The sequence below is a fragment of the Myxocyprinus asiaticus genome, chromosome 22, assembly GCF_019703515.2.
Source record: "Myxocyprinus asiaticus isolate MX2 ecotype Aquarium Trade chromosome 22, UBuf_Myxa_2, whole genome shotgun sequence".
NCBI classification, from domain to species: domain Eukaryota; kingdom Metazoa; phylum Chordata; class Actinopteri; order Cypriniformes; family Catostomidae; genus Myxocyprinus; species Myxocyprinus asiaticus.
The window spans coordinates 19797459-19819533 of NC_059365.1; the positions used below are offsets into that span (position 1 = coordinate 19797459).

General features: G+C 37.2%; 1 protein-coding gene across 1 annotated transcript in view; it reads right to left on the reverse strand.

Moving 5' to 3' along the window:
* Positions 1–22075, reverse strand: part of LOC127413267 (vascular endothelial growth factor receptor kdr-like) — a 90405-nt gene that overhangs the window by 65844 nt on the left and 2486 nt on the right. Inside the window, exons 2-8 of the mRNA XM_051650248.1 lie at positions 10739–10835; positions 7465–7661; positions 4453–4580; positions 2305–2464; positions 2033–2169; positions 1690–1861; positions 1463–1580 (exon numbers count right to left, since the gene is read on the reverse strand). Coding sequence (XP_051506208.1) covers positions 1463–1580; positions 1690–1861; positions 2033–2169; positions 2305–2464; positions 4453–4580; positions 7465–7661; positions 10739–10835 — 1009 coding nt within the window. The remainder of the gene's footprint in view (positions 1–1462; positions 1581–1689; positions 1862–2032; positions 2170–2304; positions 2465–4452; positions 4581–7464; positions 7662–10738; positions 10836–22075) is intronic.

A 22075-nucleotide genomic window follows, 5' to 3' on the forward strand; every position in this document is an offset into this window, starting at 1 on the left:
CTCAAACTAGAGACTCTGATGTACTTATCCTCTTGTGTAGTTGTACATCTGGGCCTTCCACATCTCTTTCTGTCCTTGTTAGAGCCAGTTGTCCTTTGTCTTTGAAGACTGTAGTGTACACCTTTGTATGAAATCTTCAGTTTTTTGGCAATTTCAAGCATTGTATAGACTTCATTCCTCAAAACGATGATTGACTGATGAGTTTCTAGAGAAAGCTGTTTCTTTTTTGCCATTTTTGACCTAATATTGGCTTTAAGACCTGCTAGTCTATTGCATACTGTGGTAACTCAAAAACAAATACAAAGACAATGTTAAGCTTCATTTAAGGAAGCAAATAGCTTTCAACTGTGTTTAATATAATGGCAAGTGATTTTCTAGTACCAAATTAGCAATTTAGCATGATTACTCAAGGATAAGTTGCTGCTGGAAATTAGGCCTGTCTAGATTTAATCCAAAATGACTTTTTTCAAATAGTGATGGTGCTGTTTTTAACATCATTAATGTCCTGACTATACTTTGCGATCAGTTGAATGCCACTTTGGTGAATTAAAGTACCAATTTCCTTCCGAAACAGCTAAATCTGTACATTATTCCAAATCTTTTGGCCGCCAGTGTACATTAATATATGGTTAGTTGCATGCTACTATTTACACTTAGCATTGTTTTTCCGGCTGTCCACAACCCTATCAAAACAGACCTTTGACACATGTTTGGGTCGCAAACCACCAGTTGAGATCCACTGTAATAATAATTGGTTACTTTTAATTTAGTAAAACAGTGATTTAAGGGAACAGACTGGGGTTAAGTGGCTTCCTGAGGAACACAATGGTGATAGAGGATCTTGGTAACTTATCATCGCCCTTAACATCAGTATTGCAAGTTCGGCATCTGGTTATGGACCTTTAATGCTCTAGTCCAGGGGTCCCCCCACCAGTGGGCGTTCAAAGGATGCCAGGGGGCACTGAGAGCAAATTAGTTGAGAGGGGGGCGTTAGGTTACAAATGTTAATCAAGACCTCATGTTAATCAAATCTATCGTCAAGTTCCTGTTTGCATAAAAAAATTATCTGGACTCCATTATACAGGTCAGTATGCATTTGTACCACAATTTATCTGATTCTGAAGTCTAACAACGCATCTGAAGTATCTGGTTTAGCAGCGTTAAATACACAGGCAAAGTCACAACCTCCGCTAATGCACCTGTATGGCTCTGTAGGTGGATACGGCTCAATGGGCAGAGCAGAGCGAGCGCAAGCAGGTGCGTTTTTACTCACAGACCGCTCTCGAGCTCCTAAACGCATACCTCTGAACACTGCAGTGCTGCTAGAACTTGGGAATGAAGTAGGGAACCATTGCTCTAGTCTAGTCTTACAAAATATAAGAGCTCTATACTCAACACATCAAATCATAACAATAACTTTTGAGTCATGTCTTTAATTTTTAAATGCAATGCAGTAATTTACCATGTCACTCTGTCTGGTTCAGGTAGGGCACTGACCCATGGCTCAAACTGCACCTTTCTACCCTCTGCAGCAGTGATGAATTTACTTTTATTATGAGTGACATTGAGGAATGGATGTTCTGTTGAGACAAACGGATATACCAAAATTCCATTGAACAAATTCAAACTCACTGTTCTACAAAAGCATGAATATGTTAAGTTTGTAGCACAGCGTCGTCATATACTCACCGAATACGAAAGCCTTAGTTGAAGCTTGCAGCTTTTTCCACTCATTTGTTACTATGCACCTGTATGTGCCCTTGTCCTCCATTGTCACATTAGGTATGATTAATGCTTTAGTCATTACGATGATTTTACCAGGTAGGTCCCTTGTTATCTTCGTTTGGTGAGTGCGATTGATCTGAGAACACAGACAGGAAGTTCAGGCCCAGTTTTATTTAACACCAGTTCAAATCAAGTAGCTGAACTGCATGTGAACCACATGTAATCTATGAATTTGAGCATTAAATCCTACATGTCTGTATGTGTTTTGGTAAAACTCAAACAATTTTACCAGTGCACCATATCTTACTGGGTTCTTGTGGAACTGCCACTCAAATTCCATTCTTCCATTGTAAGTGGTCTCTCCGGAGCAGTTGAGATATAGGTAGTCACCAACCAGTACTTTTGTTTGTTCTGGTTCGATGCGGATGTTCTTCAGAACTGGGGCTAGGTACAGATAACAGAAGGTACTAAGAAATACAGATAATTTTACATTTTTTTTCATAATTTACAGTGACAGATATTCAAAAGTAACTGCATAACTGGGATTTACTCCAATCTGTTGAGCAGCAAAAGACTCACTTATCCTTAAGAGAATGTAGTGTGATGAAAATTGCTTGTCATCCACACTGGTGACACATGTAATCATTTGATAGCTGTCTTTAGGTCCCAAGGGGATCTTGAAACCTCTCTTTGGATCCCATTCCACTGCACTTTTTATATGATCTGCCATAGGATTCATCTGGAGAGTGAGAGAAGAGGGTTTATTCAAAAAGTTATTTTTTTAACATGGGTGGCAGTTCTCTCCTTTTTAGATGGATTGTTAAGAAGGAAACAAGTTGTGTGAAGCTTTTACAATCTATGATTAGTAGCACATGCAGTAATGAGCAAAACAGGGGTGAGATTGTCTGTGAGAAACTGATCATTAAGTTGTATAGATCATTTAACTTCTTTTGTTTGTTCTGAGACCAAGAGCTCTGCTAGGACAGAAGGGAAGGAAGGAAATAGGAAGGACGAATGCCACAGATCTTCCAATGGCAGGAAGGTCACATAACTATCTGTGCCATTTGGCTTAGAATTGTTTATCCATAGCAAAGAACTGTGAGAACTGATTTTATATCCATTACATGGCCACTGGCCCTGTGGCAAAAGTGCTACTGTTGAAGAAGCTGCCAGAACAATATGAAGGAATAGGAATCTACTGTTGTCACTTATGTAAGAGGTCTTGCTTGCTGTTAAAGAGTGTTTTCACATCTAGTTAGTTTCAGAGGTCAAGATTGGTAATAACATATTGGCTTAATGTATATATGAATGTTCTAAACAAACTTGAAAGTGAACTGAGCCAGCAAACTGAGACTAGGTCTGTGCTGAAGTGAAGACATTACAGAAAATGTATATACACTACCGGTCAAAAGTTTTGAAACACTTACCCAATCTTTGTTATAATTTTTTTCTTCACATTTTAGAATAATAGTAAAGTCATCAAAACTATGGAATAACATAAATGGAACTATGGGAATTATGTTGTGACTAAACACAATCCAAAATAAATCAAAACTATGTTATATTTTTGCATCTTCAAAGTAGTCACCCTTTGCCTAGAATTTGCAGACATGTACTCTTGACATTTTCTCAACCAACTTCTTGAGGTATCACCCTGGGATGCTTTTTAAACAGTATTAAAGGAGTTCCCATCTATGTTGGGCACATATTGGCTGCTTTTCTTTATTATTTGGTCCAAGTCATCAATTTAAAAAAAAAAAAATGTTTTAATTACATTTTAGTTTTGTAATGAAATAAATTAATATAGTGGCACAATTATATTTTTGTCTACAAAACTAATTTCAAACATTTAAGAATACACCTTCAGATCAAATGATTTTTAAGATCATGAGAAACATTTCAGTCAAGTGTTTCAAAACTTTTGACCGGTAGTGTATATAATGCTATTGTATAGTAATATTATAACATGAAATGCATTAATAATAATAAGCCAAATTAATATTATGATTAATAAAATATTCAAGTGGTTTTGGTTCCAAAAAACAACAGTTTGAATGAAAATAGATCCTGCCTAAAATGGGCCAAAATGAGATCTGATCGCACTTTTAAGACCAGACGAAGTGCAAATGCAAAGAGAACTGAGTTTATTTTCACTTGGTTTGGCTTTTTGTGCACTTAAAGTGGTCTGAGTTTGATTTTTTAAAGAGAACTCATGTGTAAAAACTACCTATTAAGACATCGTCCTCCGTCATAGTTAAAAACTTCTATGAAAATTAAATAATTGTTTTTTTTTTTTGGTCAGCTTGGCCATTTTTATATTTATTTTTTTAACCTGCTCTTCATGGACCTAATGCATAAAAAAGGTGTTTTATTTATAGCCTGAGTTTCTATTCTGAGCTATAAACAAAAGTCTAACACTACCTTCCTGTTCTTACAGGAAGCAGCCAGGATGACTCCTTAGGCCGCCTTGAGCTTCCCTGAGCCTATGCCACACTGTCTTTATCTATATACAGTACACATGCTTTGATGGGTGTGAGAAACTCAAAGACGCCCATGATCCAAAGCATTCTTCAATGTCAGATCATACAAAATACATCCTCTGTCATGTCAACAAGGCTTTTGAGGCATGGAAAGTAGGTAATTGAAAACAATTATGTGACCATGCATTATATGTGAATATATTTACACTGAGAGTTAAATATGGTGCCACTAATAGAAAATACTTACAGTCTCAAGAATAACTTGTTGGTAGGGGGATGTTGTTCTGCAGGGGACCACAAAAAAAGGATCATGCCGATATGCATAAAGAAGGTTTGGTGAATCACTGTATGCCTCCACAAATGGATGATTGTGATCTGTAATTAAAAAAGTTAGACTTATAAAATAATAAAAGTTTGCCTTACACAAAGGTAATTACCAATCACAAATACTAAAATTCATTAATTCGCCCCATACTCATTGCTATTCAAATGTATGCCTTTTGAACTTTTTCACTTCCAAGTCAAGTACAACAAAAATTATTTTCTATGAACTTCAAACTTCAAATAACTTTTTAAGTATTAATTCCTTTATTGATGAACTGAAACACTTCAGGTGATGCCTACACTTCAAACCAAGGGGAGCAATTAAATATCCCAGACAAAGAGCATTTTATTCTTTAAACAGTACTTCGCCACACACGTTGCTGGATAAAGAAAGAGAAACAGCTTGGATGGAGAGGCTGTTACTGTACAGCTATGCTGTGAGATTGGCGTGATTAAACAAATGAAATCTTAGGTGCTAACAGTGTTCAAGTAATAAAATATGTTTTTTTAAACAAAGTTATCTAGTATAGTGGAATCACGAAGTGAGATGAACCAGGGGACTATCAGGTACTAAACTGGCTATATATGTGGTTAGTTGCAGTGGAATATGTCCACAAAACAAAACGGTGAGCCAAAAACTTGGTGAGCTTTACAGTCCTTTACTGGATTTGCATGAACTATTTCTTTAAACAATTTTTGTGAGGTATAGCAAGACTCCAAGGAATGGGAGCTCAAGAAACTATCAAGACTTCAGAACAATCAAACTCCACATCCATCTTTAAAGACATGCAGCTTTATATGAATGCCTTCCTTTTTCTGTGTCACTGCTTTTCTACCTCCTAGTCCTGTGACAACTAAGTTCTGTCTTGCAGATACGGTCCAATTCCCTGTTATTCAAATCTTTTTAATGAGTGCAGTCATAGATGCAGAGTTACAAACTACCTCCATTGCCAAGTTAGAATATTTATTACTTTGCTGTAGCATCAAGGTGTACAATGAGGTACAGCCTCTCGTTACTTTATTTCTTTATTTAAAATTTTTTTTTAATCCCCTTTTCTCCCTAGGTCCTTGTGGTGGCGTGGGTACTCACCTCAATCCGGGTGGTGGAGGACAAGTCTCAGTTGCCTCCGCTTCTGAGATAGTCAATCTGTGCATCTTATCACGTGGCTTGCCGTGCATGACACCGTGGAGACTCACAGCATGTGGAGGCTCATGCTATTCTCCACGATCCACGCACAACTTACCACGCGCCCCATGAAAGTGAGAACCACTAATCACGAACATGAGGAGATTACCCCATGTGACTCTACCCTCCCTAGCAACCGGGCCAATTTTGGTTGCTTTGGAGACCTGGCTGGAGTCACTCAGCACACCCTGGATTCGAACTCGCGACTCCAGGGGTGGTAGTCAGTGTCAATACTCGCTGAGCACCCAGGCCCCCGTTACTTTGTTTTATTTGTAATCAGGCCATTCCAGATCTAGTTTCACACAGAGAAACATCAGATTTCTCACTGCTTGGGTCTCTGTTCTGGCAATTAATTGGAGGCAAAGTGCTGTTAGAATTCCATGGTGTATGAAGTACAGATCAGATCATTTGCAGCCAAAAACAGACCTTTTTTTCACAACATCAGATTCTCATCAGAGATGAATAACTCTTTGCAGATATGATCCAAAGAGATGTGTTATTAAACTTTTTTTTCCAATTGGCTAATTTGTAGACTGTTTATCACAGTGTCTATATAAATGGTTAAAAACCTTTACCTCTTCAACTCTAGGGTGTTTTTGGGCTGCCATCTGCAATTTTCACACTCAAATTTCACACTCAAAAGCTAACCATAGACCAAAAATTTGTCACATTTTTAGAAACCCCCTCAAAAAAAAAAAAAAAAAAAAAGACTCCAATTATTAAATAAATATTATGGTATATGTTTACAATCTTATGATGAATAGAAAATTAAACTTTGCTTTCTAACTTAAATTCCTAACTTTGTAAGCACGTAATTCTCCCTGCAAAAAGTCTTATACACTAGATGGCAGAAAGTACTAAGAAAAATATTTTTTCCTCTATCACCTTCCATCAGAATATGCAGATCTCAAGTGTAGGTGGTGCTCTGATGCATCTCAGCCTTTACAGATGTGCTCGTCCATAGACATTCAGTCTAATTTTCAGTTCATGCACCACCTCCATTGTTTTATAGAATATCTCGGCCTCTGAGTGGACTAGAAGCTCAATATGTGACATTAAAAAGCTGAGATCCTCCCTTTTTGATGATGTATAATATTTTATCACCAATAGTCGATAATATATTTTCAGATGATTTGTTTAGCACGCTTTTCCTACTGGACTGCATATTTTGTTCTGGATATCTAAGATATAACATTGGATTATTCACACAAGCAAGCTCACAGACAAGTAAAAAATAGTTAATTCTGCAGGAAATTGCTTAAGGTAAAAGCAGATATAAAGTTTTTAGCTATTTGGGCCTTACAGCAGCAATGATCAGCACAAAGGAGACATTTGAATTTGATGTCTTACAGAAATCATTGTTCACTTTGTGATTCTTTAGAAAATCTAAAGAACAAACAGGCCAACAAAATACAGTCACATTCCTGAGAATGAGTGCTTTCATTTGATATATTACTTGTCTATTTAAGTGCTATTTGAAAGACTATTACTACCACATTACCTCTAGGTGGTGCTTACTTGCGACACAGATGTTTTCAGGCCTTTAGTTATTTTATCTAACATAAATGCAGAAGCGATGGTTATATATAAAAAAAATCTGATTTTAAGCTTTCAAACGATACCCCATATGCCTGACTTATGTGTCCAGGGACTTTAACGTTTTAAGCGCAAACTTCATGACATAGCGTCCCCTTTTGGACCCACCATTGGGTTCTAAGAGTTGAAGAGTGAGCATTCTTTATGACTTACCCTTGACAAAAACATACGTGGAGACCTCATGATCCTTGGATTTGCGGTGACTGCAAGTGTAGAAACCAGTGTCGTTGTGCATCAGGTTGTGTATGACCAGCTTGCTGCAGTGCTTGTGCATTCTCTCCTCACACGGCTCGGCCTGTACCGATGTCACATTCCTGTGAGCCAGCCTCCAGTGCAGTGGAGTAGATCCCCTAATGTACAAACAAGACATCAACCACAATAAGGACAATTTCATAGGTAAGTAGGCCAAAGTCAAGTTAAAATAGTCATTGTGGAGAGTATCTGGTGCTTCTATTGTGTGTAGAATCACATATACTGTATTGAAGTCCAAAACATTTAATCAGTTTGTTCGAACACTTCATGTAAGTAAACCGTTTTACTGTGAAATAAGGGATTCACAAATTCACTTATGTAGCCTAGATTTGTTAGTATGTGAACTGGTTAAAACAAACGATTCACCAATGATTTATCGATTCACGTGAGCTCCTGCACAGAAGTCACAAAAGTGCAGAAATTGCTGCTGTTTATCATGAAGTTTTAGACTCCATAATTTTAACGGTAAAAGTTTAAAAATGCTACAGTAAAAAAACATTAATTGGTTAACGGTTATTTACCTTAAAATATATGGTAAAAAATTATAATAAATATAACAAGACAATACATATTTTTTAGATGTAAAAAGTATCATTTTACTGTATAATTAATGGTACAAATGTATATTACATTTAACAAGAGAGTACATGTACTTTTACGATTAATTATTGTTAAAATTATGGAAAAAAACAATAATCGGGCATTCCCAGAATTCCCTGCATGGCCCAACAAATTTCATTATATTTTATGGGAATAGTTATGTTTCTTCTTATTTTTAATATAATTTATTTACTTTGGGGTGTTCCATGTTATATTTTATGTAGTTTAGTTATTAGTGCATTATTTTAATTTCACGCGTTGCCCTGATGGTGTTTTGTGTTTGTGTGAGTGACAACGTGCACTGTCTCTACATGTGTATTATTTATTGCTCCTGGAAGGGCCATTATTGTTGAACTTTATGTTATCATGTGCCTCTCTGCAATTACTACAGTGATTAACAATACATTATAAAGTGATAAGCAGATTTTTATAGTTCCAGAATGTTAGTGTATTAAGTTTATATAATTTAATAATTTAAACGGTAATGAACTGTAAAATATGTAGGCATCAAAATTTAATTCCATAAAGCCTGAAACATGGTCACCATATTTTTTACGATAAATATTTGGCCACTGGTAAATTTTCCTGAATTTTTTTTACAGTTTTCTAAATGTATTTATTGTTAATGTATTTATGTTCAACATTCAATTTCTTTAAATTTAATTTAGTTGTATTTAGTATTTTTATTATATATTTAGGTTTTATTAACGTACAATTTAATGTTGTCAGCCAAACTGTTTAATGTCACCCTAACTAATAATGTTCTGATTGCAGAATTAAAATATCTGATTTTCTTTCTTAAATAGCTTCAAATGTAGTTTAACTAACAGCTTGTAGTTTAATAAACTTCAGTCAATGGTAGCTTGATTGTAGTTTAGCTACTTTAAGTTGTGAGTAGCTTGTAACTTGGGAAGCCACAGTTTCAAAGTAGCTTCCACAACACTGGTTTCTACTTAGGAAAGCCCAGTTTAAAACAAACACTCCATAGACGATCCTTGTGCTGCTCTTGATCCCATTTGTCTTTAAAGTTTCAGGAGTTCATCCTGAATGACAGATTGTTTACTTTGTGAGCATGTCATAGATTCCTCATCCATATTCCCAGGATATTCAGCCATATTTATTTTGGAATGTAAAAAACCTGCTTGGTTAACCGTGTGTCATCTGAAAAGTGTAACTTTCACATGGGAACAGGTATTTATTTGGATGATGTGTTTAATTGACACATTGCAAACAGAGTTTGTTTTCCAAAAAGGCACATTAAAAGAATCCCAGTGGAGAATCAGACATATCTCACATACCACTGCTGTTGCCTCTAGACTGATGGGTCATGCAACTTCAGGCTCAAATCCCTTTTCAGAACAGTATCAGTGTTTGGCTCACACGGCCTTGTAGGAAAGCACTACATTAGTTAAGCTTTGTTGGGGTCAGCATTCCTGGTGTGACTGCAATTTCTATAATAAATCATGCAATGCTCTCTTAAAGCCTCAACAGTTTGTACGTTTCAGACCCCTCAAAAATGGGAAAAGATATATTGGGACTAAACTGGCCTTTTAGCACCTCTCACACCAGGCAAGTCCATGTGTCACAGCAAGAGCAAGTAAGTTTTGTTTTGGAAAGTGATGGTGTCAAAGATATCAGTAACCGCGTTTCCACTATCGGGCCAAATGAGAGCATCCTAGAGTGTGCCAGGGCCAGTTGTATTCCCACTGTTACTTCTGGGGATTCTGGGGACCAATCTGTGGATTGAGGCGGGGTCAATGTCAAAGGTGGAGTTTCGCCAAGCTTGCCAGGTTGTGTATCCAGCGCACAATGGTACAGGATTGGGAAAAAATTAAAAATTGCAGGTACAGTTCAAATCCGTTAAAAAGCACAATGGACAAAGTGGTGCCCAAAGGAAGAACTTTTCATGGTTTGAGATCATGGATGGTGTGCTGGGACATCATCCCGCTGTTAGTGGTGAGACCACTTGGGACACCAATGCAGTCACAGTTGGTGAGTTGTAAATGCTAACTTATCTTGCTAGCTAGCTAATGTTTACAAATTATATAAACTCGATGTTCTAGATAACTAGATAACATGATACCTCAGCTTGAGCTTCCCTCTTGCTTGTGAAATGGGTGGGGTGTGTGAAGTTGCCACCAGGGCAGTGTATTAAGGGCGGGGTTTAGGGCAACGCTGTGGGACTATTGGCCAGATGGTGGGAACGCAGATTGATTTGGGTCTCACGGCTCAATGTCCGAGGCTATTGTCCCTGGCTGGCCAGTTGATAGCCCTGGCTCGCACTGGCCCGATAGTGGAAAAGTGGCTAGTATATCTGGATCCACACCAGTCTCATGTGCTTATATTAAGATATACAGCTGAAGAAAAACAGCATAAACCAACTTTGACCAGAATGGAAATTCATGATGCTGTTTTTTATTTTTATTTTATTTTTTTCAGAGGGGTAATTAAAATTAATTGGAAGTGTCATTTAGGGAGGGAGAAGATTATGTGCATTTCAAAACTAAATAAAAGGATCAGCAGACATATTTTAGATAGATTAAACAGCTGAAATTAGAGCAGATGAACACAGTACCTGCAAATGAGTGTGAGAGAGCCACCAACATGCTGAAGGTGTGTGTCTCCTGATGGAAGCAGCTGTGGATCTGGCAGATGAGATTCTTCTAACAGCCCTGCAGAAAACACAAGACAGCACAACATACAGTCAACCAGAGACACTCCAACACGAGTAGCATATCCACTGCGCTCACACGCAAACACACAGAACCCTGCTGTAAAGACCAGCAAAGTTGTGTTTTGGATGCTATTCCCCAGCAGGCTTCTTAACTAGCTTAACCAACAAGACTTCCTTGATCAACCAGCTTCACAAGAAAGACCATGCTGGTCCACCAGCATCACCAAACCAGCACTAACCAGCAAAATCAAGCTGAACCAGCATGAAAATTCATGCTCACCTGAGCTGGTCTTTTAACCAGTCAAACCTACATCCCTACATCCCTAAACTTGAGGTTTCCATGGCACACTCAAATTTAGAGACTCCTCAAAACCAAGTTTTGGAAGTACAATTTTCAATTTCCATTCTTTCAAGAGCAAGAATCCTGTACTGGCTTAAAAAATACTACAAGTGCATGAGAGAGAGTTACAGTTCTCTTTGGGGAACTGTAATACAACCACTGGGCTAAACTTTAGTTAAGTAGTCCAAAAACTGAGGCCTCTAAGCAATAACAAGATGCAAAATTTTTTAGAGCATTCCAGTTTGATTCAGAATGTTATGCAATAGCCCTTCCGCTCATGTGGAGCTCAAGAATCCAGCTCAGTGCAGTCGAGTCTGTGCCGGACAGGTTTAAGCTGGCAGTGATGTTTGTGTGTGAGCTTGTGTATACATTCTAGACGAGGGGATGGAGGCGCAGCTGTGCCCCCCACAGAGGGGTCACCTCTGTCAGCACGTGTGGTCAGACCTAGAGAATAAGGCAGACCCAGATGAGTCAGATGTCCTTATACACATCCTTTAGATCAATCAGTCCTTTCCTCAATGGACTCTCTTTTTCAGTCCTCTACATGCCATCTTTTTATATTCTGATGAATAGTTTCATTTAACTTTGATCTCTTGAGATCTCTTCTGTATGCTATTATTACTTCTGAAGGGGAGGTGCTTAATTGTGAAGGCTCACCACTGGTCTGGGGCCAGGTAAAGCTGATGATGGGAGCCATGAGCGTGCTTTGCACAGGAAGTGCTATCATTCCCTCTGCTGCCCATGACGAGTGACAGTTGTGATTTCCTTCTTTTGAACCTATATTCCCTGGCCAGTTTGTGTTTTCTGGTATTGTAATGCAGGTTATTTGTGTTGCCAGGCAAATGGTTTTATTTTGGGAAATCTTGTGTATAACAATCAGGAAGATAACGACATTACACAATGTTCATTTTCTTCTAATCCACACCCAAATCACCCCCTCTGTCTCACACAAACATACAGTATGCAAATAAAACTGACATAATTATGTTCTTTTACTCATATAGTCGTTAAATGTTCCATATCTTACAAAATAGCAAAACTTCCTTTTCTTTTCCATGGCTTAAACACAGAATTAACTTACCATGCGAACATTGCCACTTAATATGAACTTCCTCTCAGTATGTTACAACATCATTGTTGTTTTACAGTCCAAGGTTAGTTAAGGGGAGCGGATGTTGCTGGAGCTTTTCACGCACAGTACACACCTCTGTTAGCTTGATGCTACCCCTCAACACTACCCCTCTGCCCAGAGGAAGCACAATTACAACTGAACAACAGCTGAGTGAAGAAGAAATAATCCTCTCCCATTGCATCACGCTGCTTTTTCTGCAAATATCATAACATTGTTCTGGAGGAATTAGTCAGTTTAGATTAGAAGAAAGTTTAGAAAAAAGAGATTCAGAAGAAGAAATAGAGTAATGGAGTGCTACTTGCTTAAAGGGACTCATTCTGTTGCTGTAGAAAATCACAGGAGGTGCCCTTTTGTTGGGTTTGAACAGAGACTGTTTAGCTGAGACGGAGCACTTGTATTAAAATGAATGGGATGAATTGGAATGCCTAATATGGCGAGAAGGATATAGCTGTAGGCATTGCTCCAAAAAGGGGCAGGAGCTCCAAACCTCCATTAAAGATATAGAGAGCCCCAACCCTTTCCCTAACCTTAACCGTGAGTGGAAGTAATGCCCCTTTTGGAGTTGATGCAACACCCTTTTGGAGTAACCACACCCCCTTCTGGAGCAACCCTACCCTCTTTTGGAGATTCCGCCCCCACTTGGAGGTCTCCGGCCTTCAGCTATACCTACTTAAATATGGTGGGTGTAGAAAAGTAAGTGAAGGTAAAAGAGCCAATCATCTTTTCGATAGAGACATCGCCTGTCAGTCAACTCAGAGCCCTTCTACTAAGATGAACCTACAAGCTTAGCATAATGCGGCGGTCCCATAGACATTCTATAGGCGGTACACTGGTGAGAAGACAAGAGGCCGTTTTTTTATGGATGTGTATGGAGGAGATGCTTCAGTGTGCAAAATAAAGCTTTTGTGAGGAAACAGCTCATCACTTTCAAAAAAAATGTTTTTTAAAAATCCTTTTGGAATTAACTATGTGTAGAGTTTTGTAAGAGAAGACACAATTTTGCAACAAAAAGTTGTCGGTTTACGGCTCTCCCCATTCATTTGTACGGTATCAGCAAACGTTGACTTATTGTTGTAACACAATGTTTGACCGTTACGCTCTGTCCAATGTTAAAAAAGCAGAGGTTGTTATCTCGGAATAGAGGATCTCTGACAACTCAAGATCGCGCATGCATGTTAGCTGGACCAGCCTGTGTTTTTTTTGCATGGTCTAAGCTAAAGAAGCACAACTTATGATAACATTGTTGTCAGATTTTACTGCTGATTTGAAATGTTATTTAATCATAATCTTGACCAGCTGTTTTGGAGATTACAGTCTTTACCCATTCAAAGTTGATAGGAGCTGTACTTGTACGCTGCTTGTATCTATAGAAAATATATGCTTGGGAGCATTCCCAAGATGGCAGCTGAGTGGACTGACTTGCCTTGAAAGGGACTTTGGTTTGAATCATTTACTGAAAATAGAAAAAATATAGTCCTACGCACTTCTGATACAAATATTACAAAGCCTTTATTTTGATTAGACTTTAATAAAGTTTACAAACTACAGACTGCACAGTACTGCATTGTAGCAACAGAGTCTGCCTCAGATTGTGTCAGGGTACAAAAGACAGCAGGTGTATCCTAATTAACTACACCCAATAAGCAAGTCAAAAATCTGAAAGGGGACTTGTCTTCATTTAAAAGGAATTGTTCACCGAAAAATGAAAATTCTCTCATCATTTACTCACCCTAATGCCATTCCAGATATGCATGACTTTCTTTCTTCTGCTGAACACAAACGAAGATTTTTAGAAGAATATCTCAGCTCTGTAGGTCCATACAATGCAAGTAAATGGGTACCAAAATTTTGAAGCTCCAAAAGGACATAAAGGCAGCATAAACGTAATCCATAAGACTCCATTTGTTAAATCTATTTTTTCAGAAGAAATATGATAGGTGTGGGTGAGAAACAGATCAATTAGTCCTTTTTTTGTACTGTCACTTTCAACTTTCACATTTTTCTTTTTTCGTTTGTGCATATCGCCATCTACTGGGCAGGAGGAGAATTTAAAGTAAAAAAGGACTTAAATATTTATCTGTTTCTCACCCACATGATCCTATAGCTTCTGAAAATATAGATTTAACTACTGGAGACATATGGATTACTTTTATGCAGCCTTTGTGCAAAAAAAGTTGTGGCCTTTAAATGAACAATCCAATTGGATTATTTTGCAATATATAAAAAGAGATTTAAACTTCCACATAAAATAAAACCGAATTTGAAAATGCTGCGATGTGGGTGTCTTACATGTCATATCAGCAAAGATTTGCTGCACAGTGAATGATGTGTACAAGACAATAACATTCTGCAGGTTCACATCATGTCTCAGACAAACACAATCCATCATTAAATGTTGATTTCCTAAAGCTCATATGTTGTGCATTTGGTCCATATGTTTTATAAGTCATCACTTAAGTTCTCGTCTGGAACAAGAAGCAGGATGTTTTTCAGAACTGTACATCTTTGACTGTTACATCAGAGTTACAAGAGGGTGTTGCACAGATTGTAATGTTACTGAATGAGAGACATTAGTCAGAGTGAGTCTAACTGGTTTTGCCAGCCAAAAGGTTCAGTCAGATAAATGGGTTGTTGATATTACATTTTGAATTCCTGCTGACACACACATACATATAAGCCTCCTATATCACTATCTTCCTTTCCCCTCAATTTCTCAGTCACAGATGTATGCCTGCATGCAAACTCAAGCAGAGGATCACATCCTGTAAAACCCAACAACTCTATCTGATGTCTTCACATGTATTATGTTGATTTTTGTAGTGTCTTTTATGTTTGTTGGTACTTGTTTAATGTACAGTACATTGGTTTATAATTGTGCTTTATAAATAAATTGCCTTGACTTGCCTTGTCTTCACAGCTGCCCTGTTAGGCAGCGGCCCCCAGCAGCCCACTTATGAAGAGTACTTTCTCATAAAAAACTCTCGTCTGGATCCCAGTACACCCACATATTCCCACAGCACACAGTCCTCCATCAGCCCCTGATATCTGCCCAGTGCTGACCTCAGCACAGCATTTCGCCACCCTCTCCAACAGCTGTGTACTGCATTCCTCCAGCACAGAGACTGATAAATGACAAAATTTAGGCTTGTTGTGGTGCTTCAAGGGACCTAGGACCTGGTTTCCATTAAAGCCTATTAAAAATAAAAGACCATGGAAGCATAGAGAACACAGTGGTGGTGCTACATGGGGTTGCCATATTCAGCATGATTAGCCCACCTGCCTCTTGCCTTGATGGGACCAAAATAAAGAAATGTCACTGTCACAACCCCTGTACTCCTCTTGACCTCTCATAATCATGCAATCAGTCAATTATGGCTTTCTTAAAGATGTCTCCAGTTATGTGAGGAAGAACATGAGAAGATTCAAGACAAGAGCAGCAAAATGGACCTTCAAAACAGATGATTGGTTCAAATTCTGAGTACGAGAGGTGACCGGGATTTTGCACGCTCCTGGGTCGACATCTTTGTTGGCCATCTGATTTTAGGGTTAGTTTAGCATTAATGATAGGGTTAAGTTTAGGGCTAGGGTTAGAGGCTTGTACAACATTCTTGACAACCTATTATTTCCCTCTAATTTTAGGGATAGTTTATGGATGGGTAGCGATAGTGTTAGAATAATGCTTTTTTGAAAGAAATGTTCCCTGCTGAAAAAGCCAGTAAAGCTGGTTACCTGAGCATGTTATTGTGTTTTGATGTTCCAACAAGGGTTTTTCACTAGCTTTACCAGCGAGACTTCATCGGTTAACCAGCATCAGCAGACATTGTAACATTTACTGTACAACTTGGCTCGTACAAAAAGGTGACTTTCAGTCCAACCAATCATCAAACAGAATTGATACAATACAATACAACAATTTAAATCAATACAATACAGGCATTACATTTTAATCACTTGGCCATTTAGATTTGAGGTTTGGCGGACCAGCAAGCCCAGCACCAAACCAGCACTAACCAGCATAAATCATAGACCAGCATGCTGGTTCAGCTGGTATTTCCAGCAGGGTTGTCTAGACTAACAAAACATGTTGATACAGAAATACATATCAATCTTTGTACAGCACTCTAAATTCAACCAAAATGGTGTGCGTGCACTCTATGAAAAGTTCTGTCTCTATAAATGGTTACAGCATTGCCTTGGCAAACACTTGTGTAGACCAATAACAGTTTAGCAGTCATAATGTGTCATTGGTCTCCAGTGCATGCTAAACAGCTGGATCTTGTGAAGACAGATGATGTTTGAATACGATTTTTTTTTAAAGTAATTCAATTTACTTGTGTACTGTCCTTTGTATAGAGGAAATCCTGTCACTGCCCAGTAAGCGTTGGTCATAATGTGCGGAATTCCCTACTCTGTGGCTGGTACAAGACTCCCTGTGCTTCCCGTCCACCCATGTGATGTACTGTACCAGTAAAGGTGTCTCTGAAGAGAGGGCAGGGGGGGAATCTTTTTAAGGCATACAGAACAATAGACATTTATTAATCATTTAACCTTGCCACTATATCCATTGTGATTTCAATGCTTTACAAGCAACCAAGTCTTATTCATAAATGAAAATAAAGGAAAAGACAAACAATAGTAAGTGTGTCCATGGACACAGAATAGAACTGTAGGCGACGGTCACAAGTGACCAATATCACTGATCTCTTTCCTGTCATTTTAGAGGAAAACAAAGCACCCTTTTGGGACCAATCTGTCAAATAATAATAATAATAAATTCTCCACATTTTGCAAGATTAACATTTTGTGTGCATAATTATATGTCTAATAACATTTTCATATATAATTTATGATAAAAACATCAGATGACATAAACACTATTATACAGTATGTACAGTGGGATACAAAAGTCTCAGACCACTAGTGCAAATGCTTCTTTTTTTTTATTATTTTCTGAATTCAGCCATAACATTTTGAGTTAAAAGTTGAACATTTACATGAATTGCAGAAGTTTGTATTTGGTGTGCAAAACTTAATGATCCATGTTATCCCAACATGATTTGAGAATGCTCAAAAAAGCATCATGGGTGCTTCGTAGGAAGCAAGGAAATCTGACCTTTTGAACACAGAAGTCATAAATGTGTTTTATTAGCAGAATCTTAAATATTTCTTCTTCATTTTACATCATAATGTTTCTTTCCCATTTTGCAAAGTGGTCTAAGCCTTTTGTATATACTAATATTCACACGTCTTCAAATATATTTTTAGGACACAGTGGTTGATGGTTATTCTGGGGCCGGTTGCATAAAACTGTTTTAGACTTGTCTTACTAGTTAGTGGTCTAAAATGTTAGTCTTAATTTTTTCAGTCAGTTAGATCAGTCTAATTTAAGACCAAAATGTAAGACAGCAGACCCCATAGGATAACTTTTGTTTACATTCCATGTTGCCATGGAAAATAACTGTCAGCTGAGCTAGTGGGGGCTTCAGTTGAGGGCTGAAAGGGGCTTGAAATAAGACTTTGAAGAAGACTTCAACAAAATGTCATGTGTTTTTATTATTTGGGTTAAAATCAATAATTTGATCATTAGAATCAATTTTGAAGCACTGCAGTCCTCTAATAAGCAAATATTTTCAGTGAATGAAAACTGTATTGAGCGTCCACAGTCGGCCATTTTTTTTAAAGCTGTTCAGTGTCTTAATTTTCCCACAGTGCAATGCAAATTAGATTGTCTTACTAAAGACAACTGTGAGCTTGTTTTATGCAACAGGCTTTCTATGGCATCTTTAGCTAGTCAAACTTATTGTTAGACGCGTCTTAAGTTAAAGGCTACGTTTATGCAACCGACCCGTTTTTGGTTTTCAAATTTGACAACAAACTACCTTTTGGTCTAGTCGGTAATACAAACAACAGTAAAATAAATTCAAGGGTATATTTTAGCAGTTTTCATTTATTCTCACATGGATAAATCCCTTCACAAAACTGGAGACCACCCTCCAAAAATGTTGCTACTACACCTCCAACTGTGCTGCCTGCCTTCTTATTCACTGAAGTGTTCTCATATTGCAAGTCCCTCTACTACAACTACTGCTCCCTGCCAAGCTGCAAGGTTAAGACAACAGCAATAGAGAATGCAGATTTTATTAGTTCCTGCATTGGTCTTTGGAAGCTGGAGAAGAGCCCCCCCAACACACATACACACAACATGTTTGAATTAAAAAAAAAACAAAAAAAAAACCACATGATTAAACAAACATCTGGCTAGGCTGAGTGGTAAATTTTATCATACTTTACTGGTTATAGAAAAATTTAACTTTGAAGAATGTCAAACTCTGAAAATAGACTCCATAAGTGGATTTCAATTCCAAAAGCTCGCCCAATATGCTCTGGAGCTCAGAGGATTTTGGCTGTAGTTCAGGCTACCTGGTGCTGGAGATAATCCTTGAAATCATAATATAACGCAACATCTGGCAAGTATGAGAGACGAGAAACATGTCAACATCAATAGCACTTTTAATGTTTCATGAGGGGACAAAGCTTTGGTGTTGGCAGTGGACGCTCAGATTGAAAAAAAGAGACAGAGAAAGAAAGAGAGCCTCAGTCTGTGCACAGTCTAAACTCCTGAACCTTTCTATTGCTGAGGGATGAGTGGATGGGCTTGAATTGCACTTGGCTGACCTCTACCTACTGTTTTCCTCCCAACCTGCACTACAGCAGAGCAGCTGCAATTGAACACTACCGTTTCATCCAGTTTCTTTTTAGTTTGGAAAATATTCAATCCAGAAGAAAAAAAAATCTCACAAGAACATATTAGACAGTTTTAACCCATCTAAAATGTAAAGTACATGTAAAAAAACACACAAAAAAGCTTCACAGGTAAAATTAATTCAGTAGGTTTAACAATTACACTGGCCTGTCAAGTTCATGTTCAACAAACAATAAGTGTTTAAAAATGTGAAACAACACTTGCAACTTCATGTGCATACAAATGTACTGTATACTGTATATGGCAATAAAAAAATCTTGTGTTACTGTGCAGTCATGACGCTTAAGCAGCAAGCGAAAGTGTGCAGCAGGTCAACAAGTATTCAGTGAGTGCAAAGTAATGCAATACAGAGGGTTTTCAGATGTGTTAAATTCCTGGAGCATTTTTTAGATGTAGATTCGAGAACAGTGCTCTGGGCGATATCTGGATTGTTTCAAGATGTCTTATATCTCCCTCTATGCAGCAACATTATTGGATGATTCTCTTACTAAAAACAGACTTTTACCTTTATTCTTTCTCATTCCTCTGAACCAATGGTTCTCAACTAGTAGATCACGACCCAAAAAAGGGTTACGGGTCTGTTCTGAAAGGGTCACAGACAGCAATATGGATAATCAAGTGCAACTACCACAAAATCATGTATTGTTAATGTTGCAAAATAAATATGCTTATTAACTTTTAAAAGGGAGGACAAAACGCTTCCTATATCTTTTGTTGTTGATGTCAAAGGCTGTGTATCTAATCAAACTTTGTATTTACTGTCACTTGGTAGAAGCTAGCCAAATTAGGTATATTCCTTCATGAATAAAGGCTGTTTAAAGTGCCCTTATCCTTGAAAACCATGAAAAAAAAAAATAAAAAAAAAAAATACTTAAGGTGAAAATATAAATAAATAAATCAACTTTGGCAATGTGCACCAGCTGAGAACCACACCTCTAAGTAACCTCTAACAGCATGACTATCATATTTAGTAAAGATGTGTTTCACTTCTTCATATCTGTAAACTCCACTTTACAGATCCAGTGCTGAAGGTGATCTGTGGCTCTAACTCAATATGACTATTTCAAAATTATGATATGGAAGGTTGAATCATTAGTGCTCAAGGAATCACTTGAGACCTATCATACATACACTCACTGATCACTTTATTACGAACACCTGTATACCTTATTCATGAGATTATCTAATCAGCCAAATGTGGCAGCAGTGCAATGCATAAAATCATGCAGATACAGGTCAGGAGCAGTGGTGGAAAGAGTACTGATTTTTAGCACAGCTACTGAAGAAATAATTCACTTGAGTACATGTAGAAGTACTGAGAAATATTATGACTCAAGTAAGAGTAAATAAGTAGTTTGCCAAAAAACTACTCAAGCAATAATGTTACAAGTTATTTTATGAAAATTATATTATATATAGTATGTAAACTTCCATTTTAAGACATTTTTGGTCTTGAAAGAAATGGATGCTTCCTTTCACCAAGGATGCATTTAAATTGATCAAAAATTCTGCCATTATCATTCATTGCAAATTATTATTATGGTATGAAATAACTGTTTTAAGTGGTATTTATTCAGTTTTTTCATTACCAGTGATGGCAAACATATACTGTGTCACATATTTCTTACAAAAGCATTCTAAAGTGTTAATTTGGTACTCAAGAAAATGTTCTTATTATTAGAACAATTGAAAATGGTTGCGCTACCATGCAGAAATCATAGTACAGTGGGTTTTTTCCCCATTTGCTGAGGTACTGAGTTCTTACAAGTTGCTTTACACTTTCAAGTCAAATTTTGGTTTTAAAAATAGGCAAAAAGAAACACACTTCTCTTGAAATTCTATTTTCTCCTAAAGTCTATTGTTTTAGAGAGGTGAAGGCTATTCCATGAATTACTGTTTTGAAAAAATAATCTCTACAGGATAGAGAGGGAAGTGGATGGCCAGATGCACAACAAAAAGACAAGTAAATCACAGTCTCTAGTTTGAGAAACAGACTCCTCAAAGGTCCTAAACTAGCAGCTTCTAAATGCCAAAGACCTGCATTGCTGCAAGAGGATTCTTGGACAAACTGAAAATTTTAAGAATACAACATTTATTTAAATAGAAATAGCCTTTGTAACATTCTAAATGTCTTTAAATCATCTCTAAACTACATAATGTGCACTGTGACTGAAACACATTCCTATTTCAGGTTTATTCTCTTTCACGTATGTCCGAGTATTTTGGCTATTAAGTTAACAATTTGTACAAAACTAATATAATGCAATATCATAGAGGAATAAATTTAGCCTCTATGATATTGCAGCAATTATCCAGATGGAATGAGATTATTAAGCAAACTGTTATCAACTCCTATATGCCAACTGAATAAAATAAGTAAAAAATAAACATTTCACACAGTGTTTAGTGAGAGATATGATTGATTCAAACACTATAAGTGATTGTTATGTACATGTATTATTGTATTACAGTTGTAATAATAAAGTCTTAATTAACATTATGGTTATTTAACATATTGAGATATTATTATTAAGTAAATTGTAGCATTTGTTTAAATTATGTTTTGTGAGTTCTCATACCTTCTTTATAAAACATCCATCCCTTCAGCACTTTTCAGACAGTTCCCTCATACCTGAATGAACGGCTCCTTTCCAGAATAAAATAAATATGCAGAAAATCACAGTATTACAGTTCTTTATAGTGAGAGGGCAGAAAGTCTTGGAGAAGCTAGAAAAGAGAGGACACCAGTGGCAGTTAATGCAAGCTGCTGTGCTCATGATGCTGTGCCCTGTGGGCTTCCGTCGTGCTGCATACAGCACATTTTAGCTTATAAACAGATTTAGCACTTATAACATGCCAATTTCTTCTTCTCAAAAATTCAGAAATATTATGGGGTTTTTTTTGTACTTTGTAATTGTGGTGAAAAATAACTGTAGTGAAGTTAAATACTTCATTTTTAATCAACTCAATTAAAAGTAAAAGTACTATTATTTATTTATACTT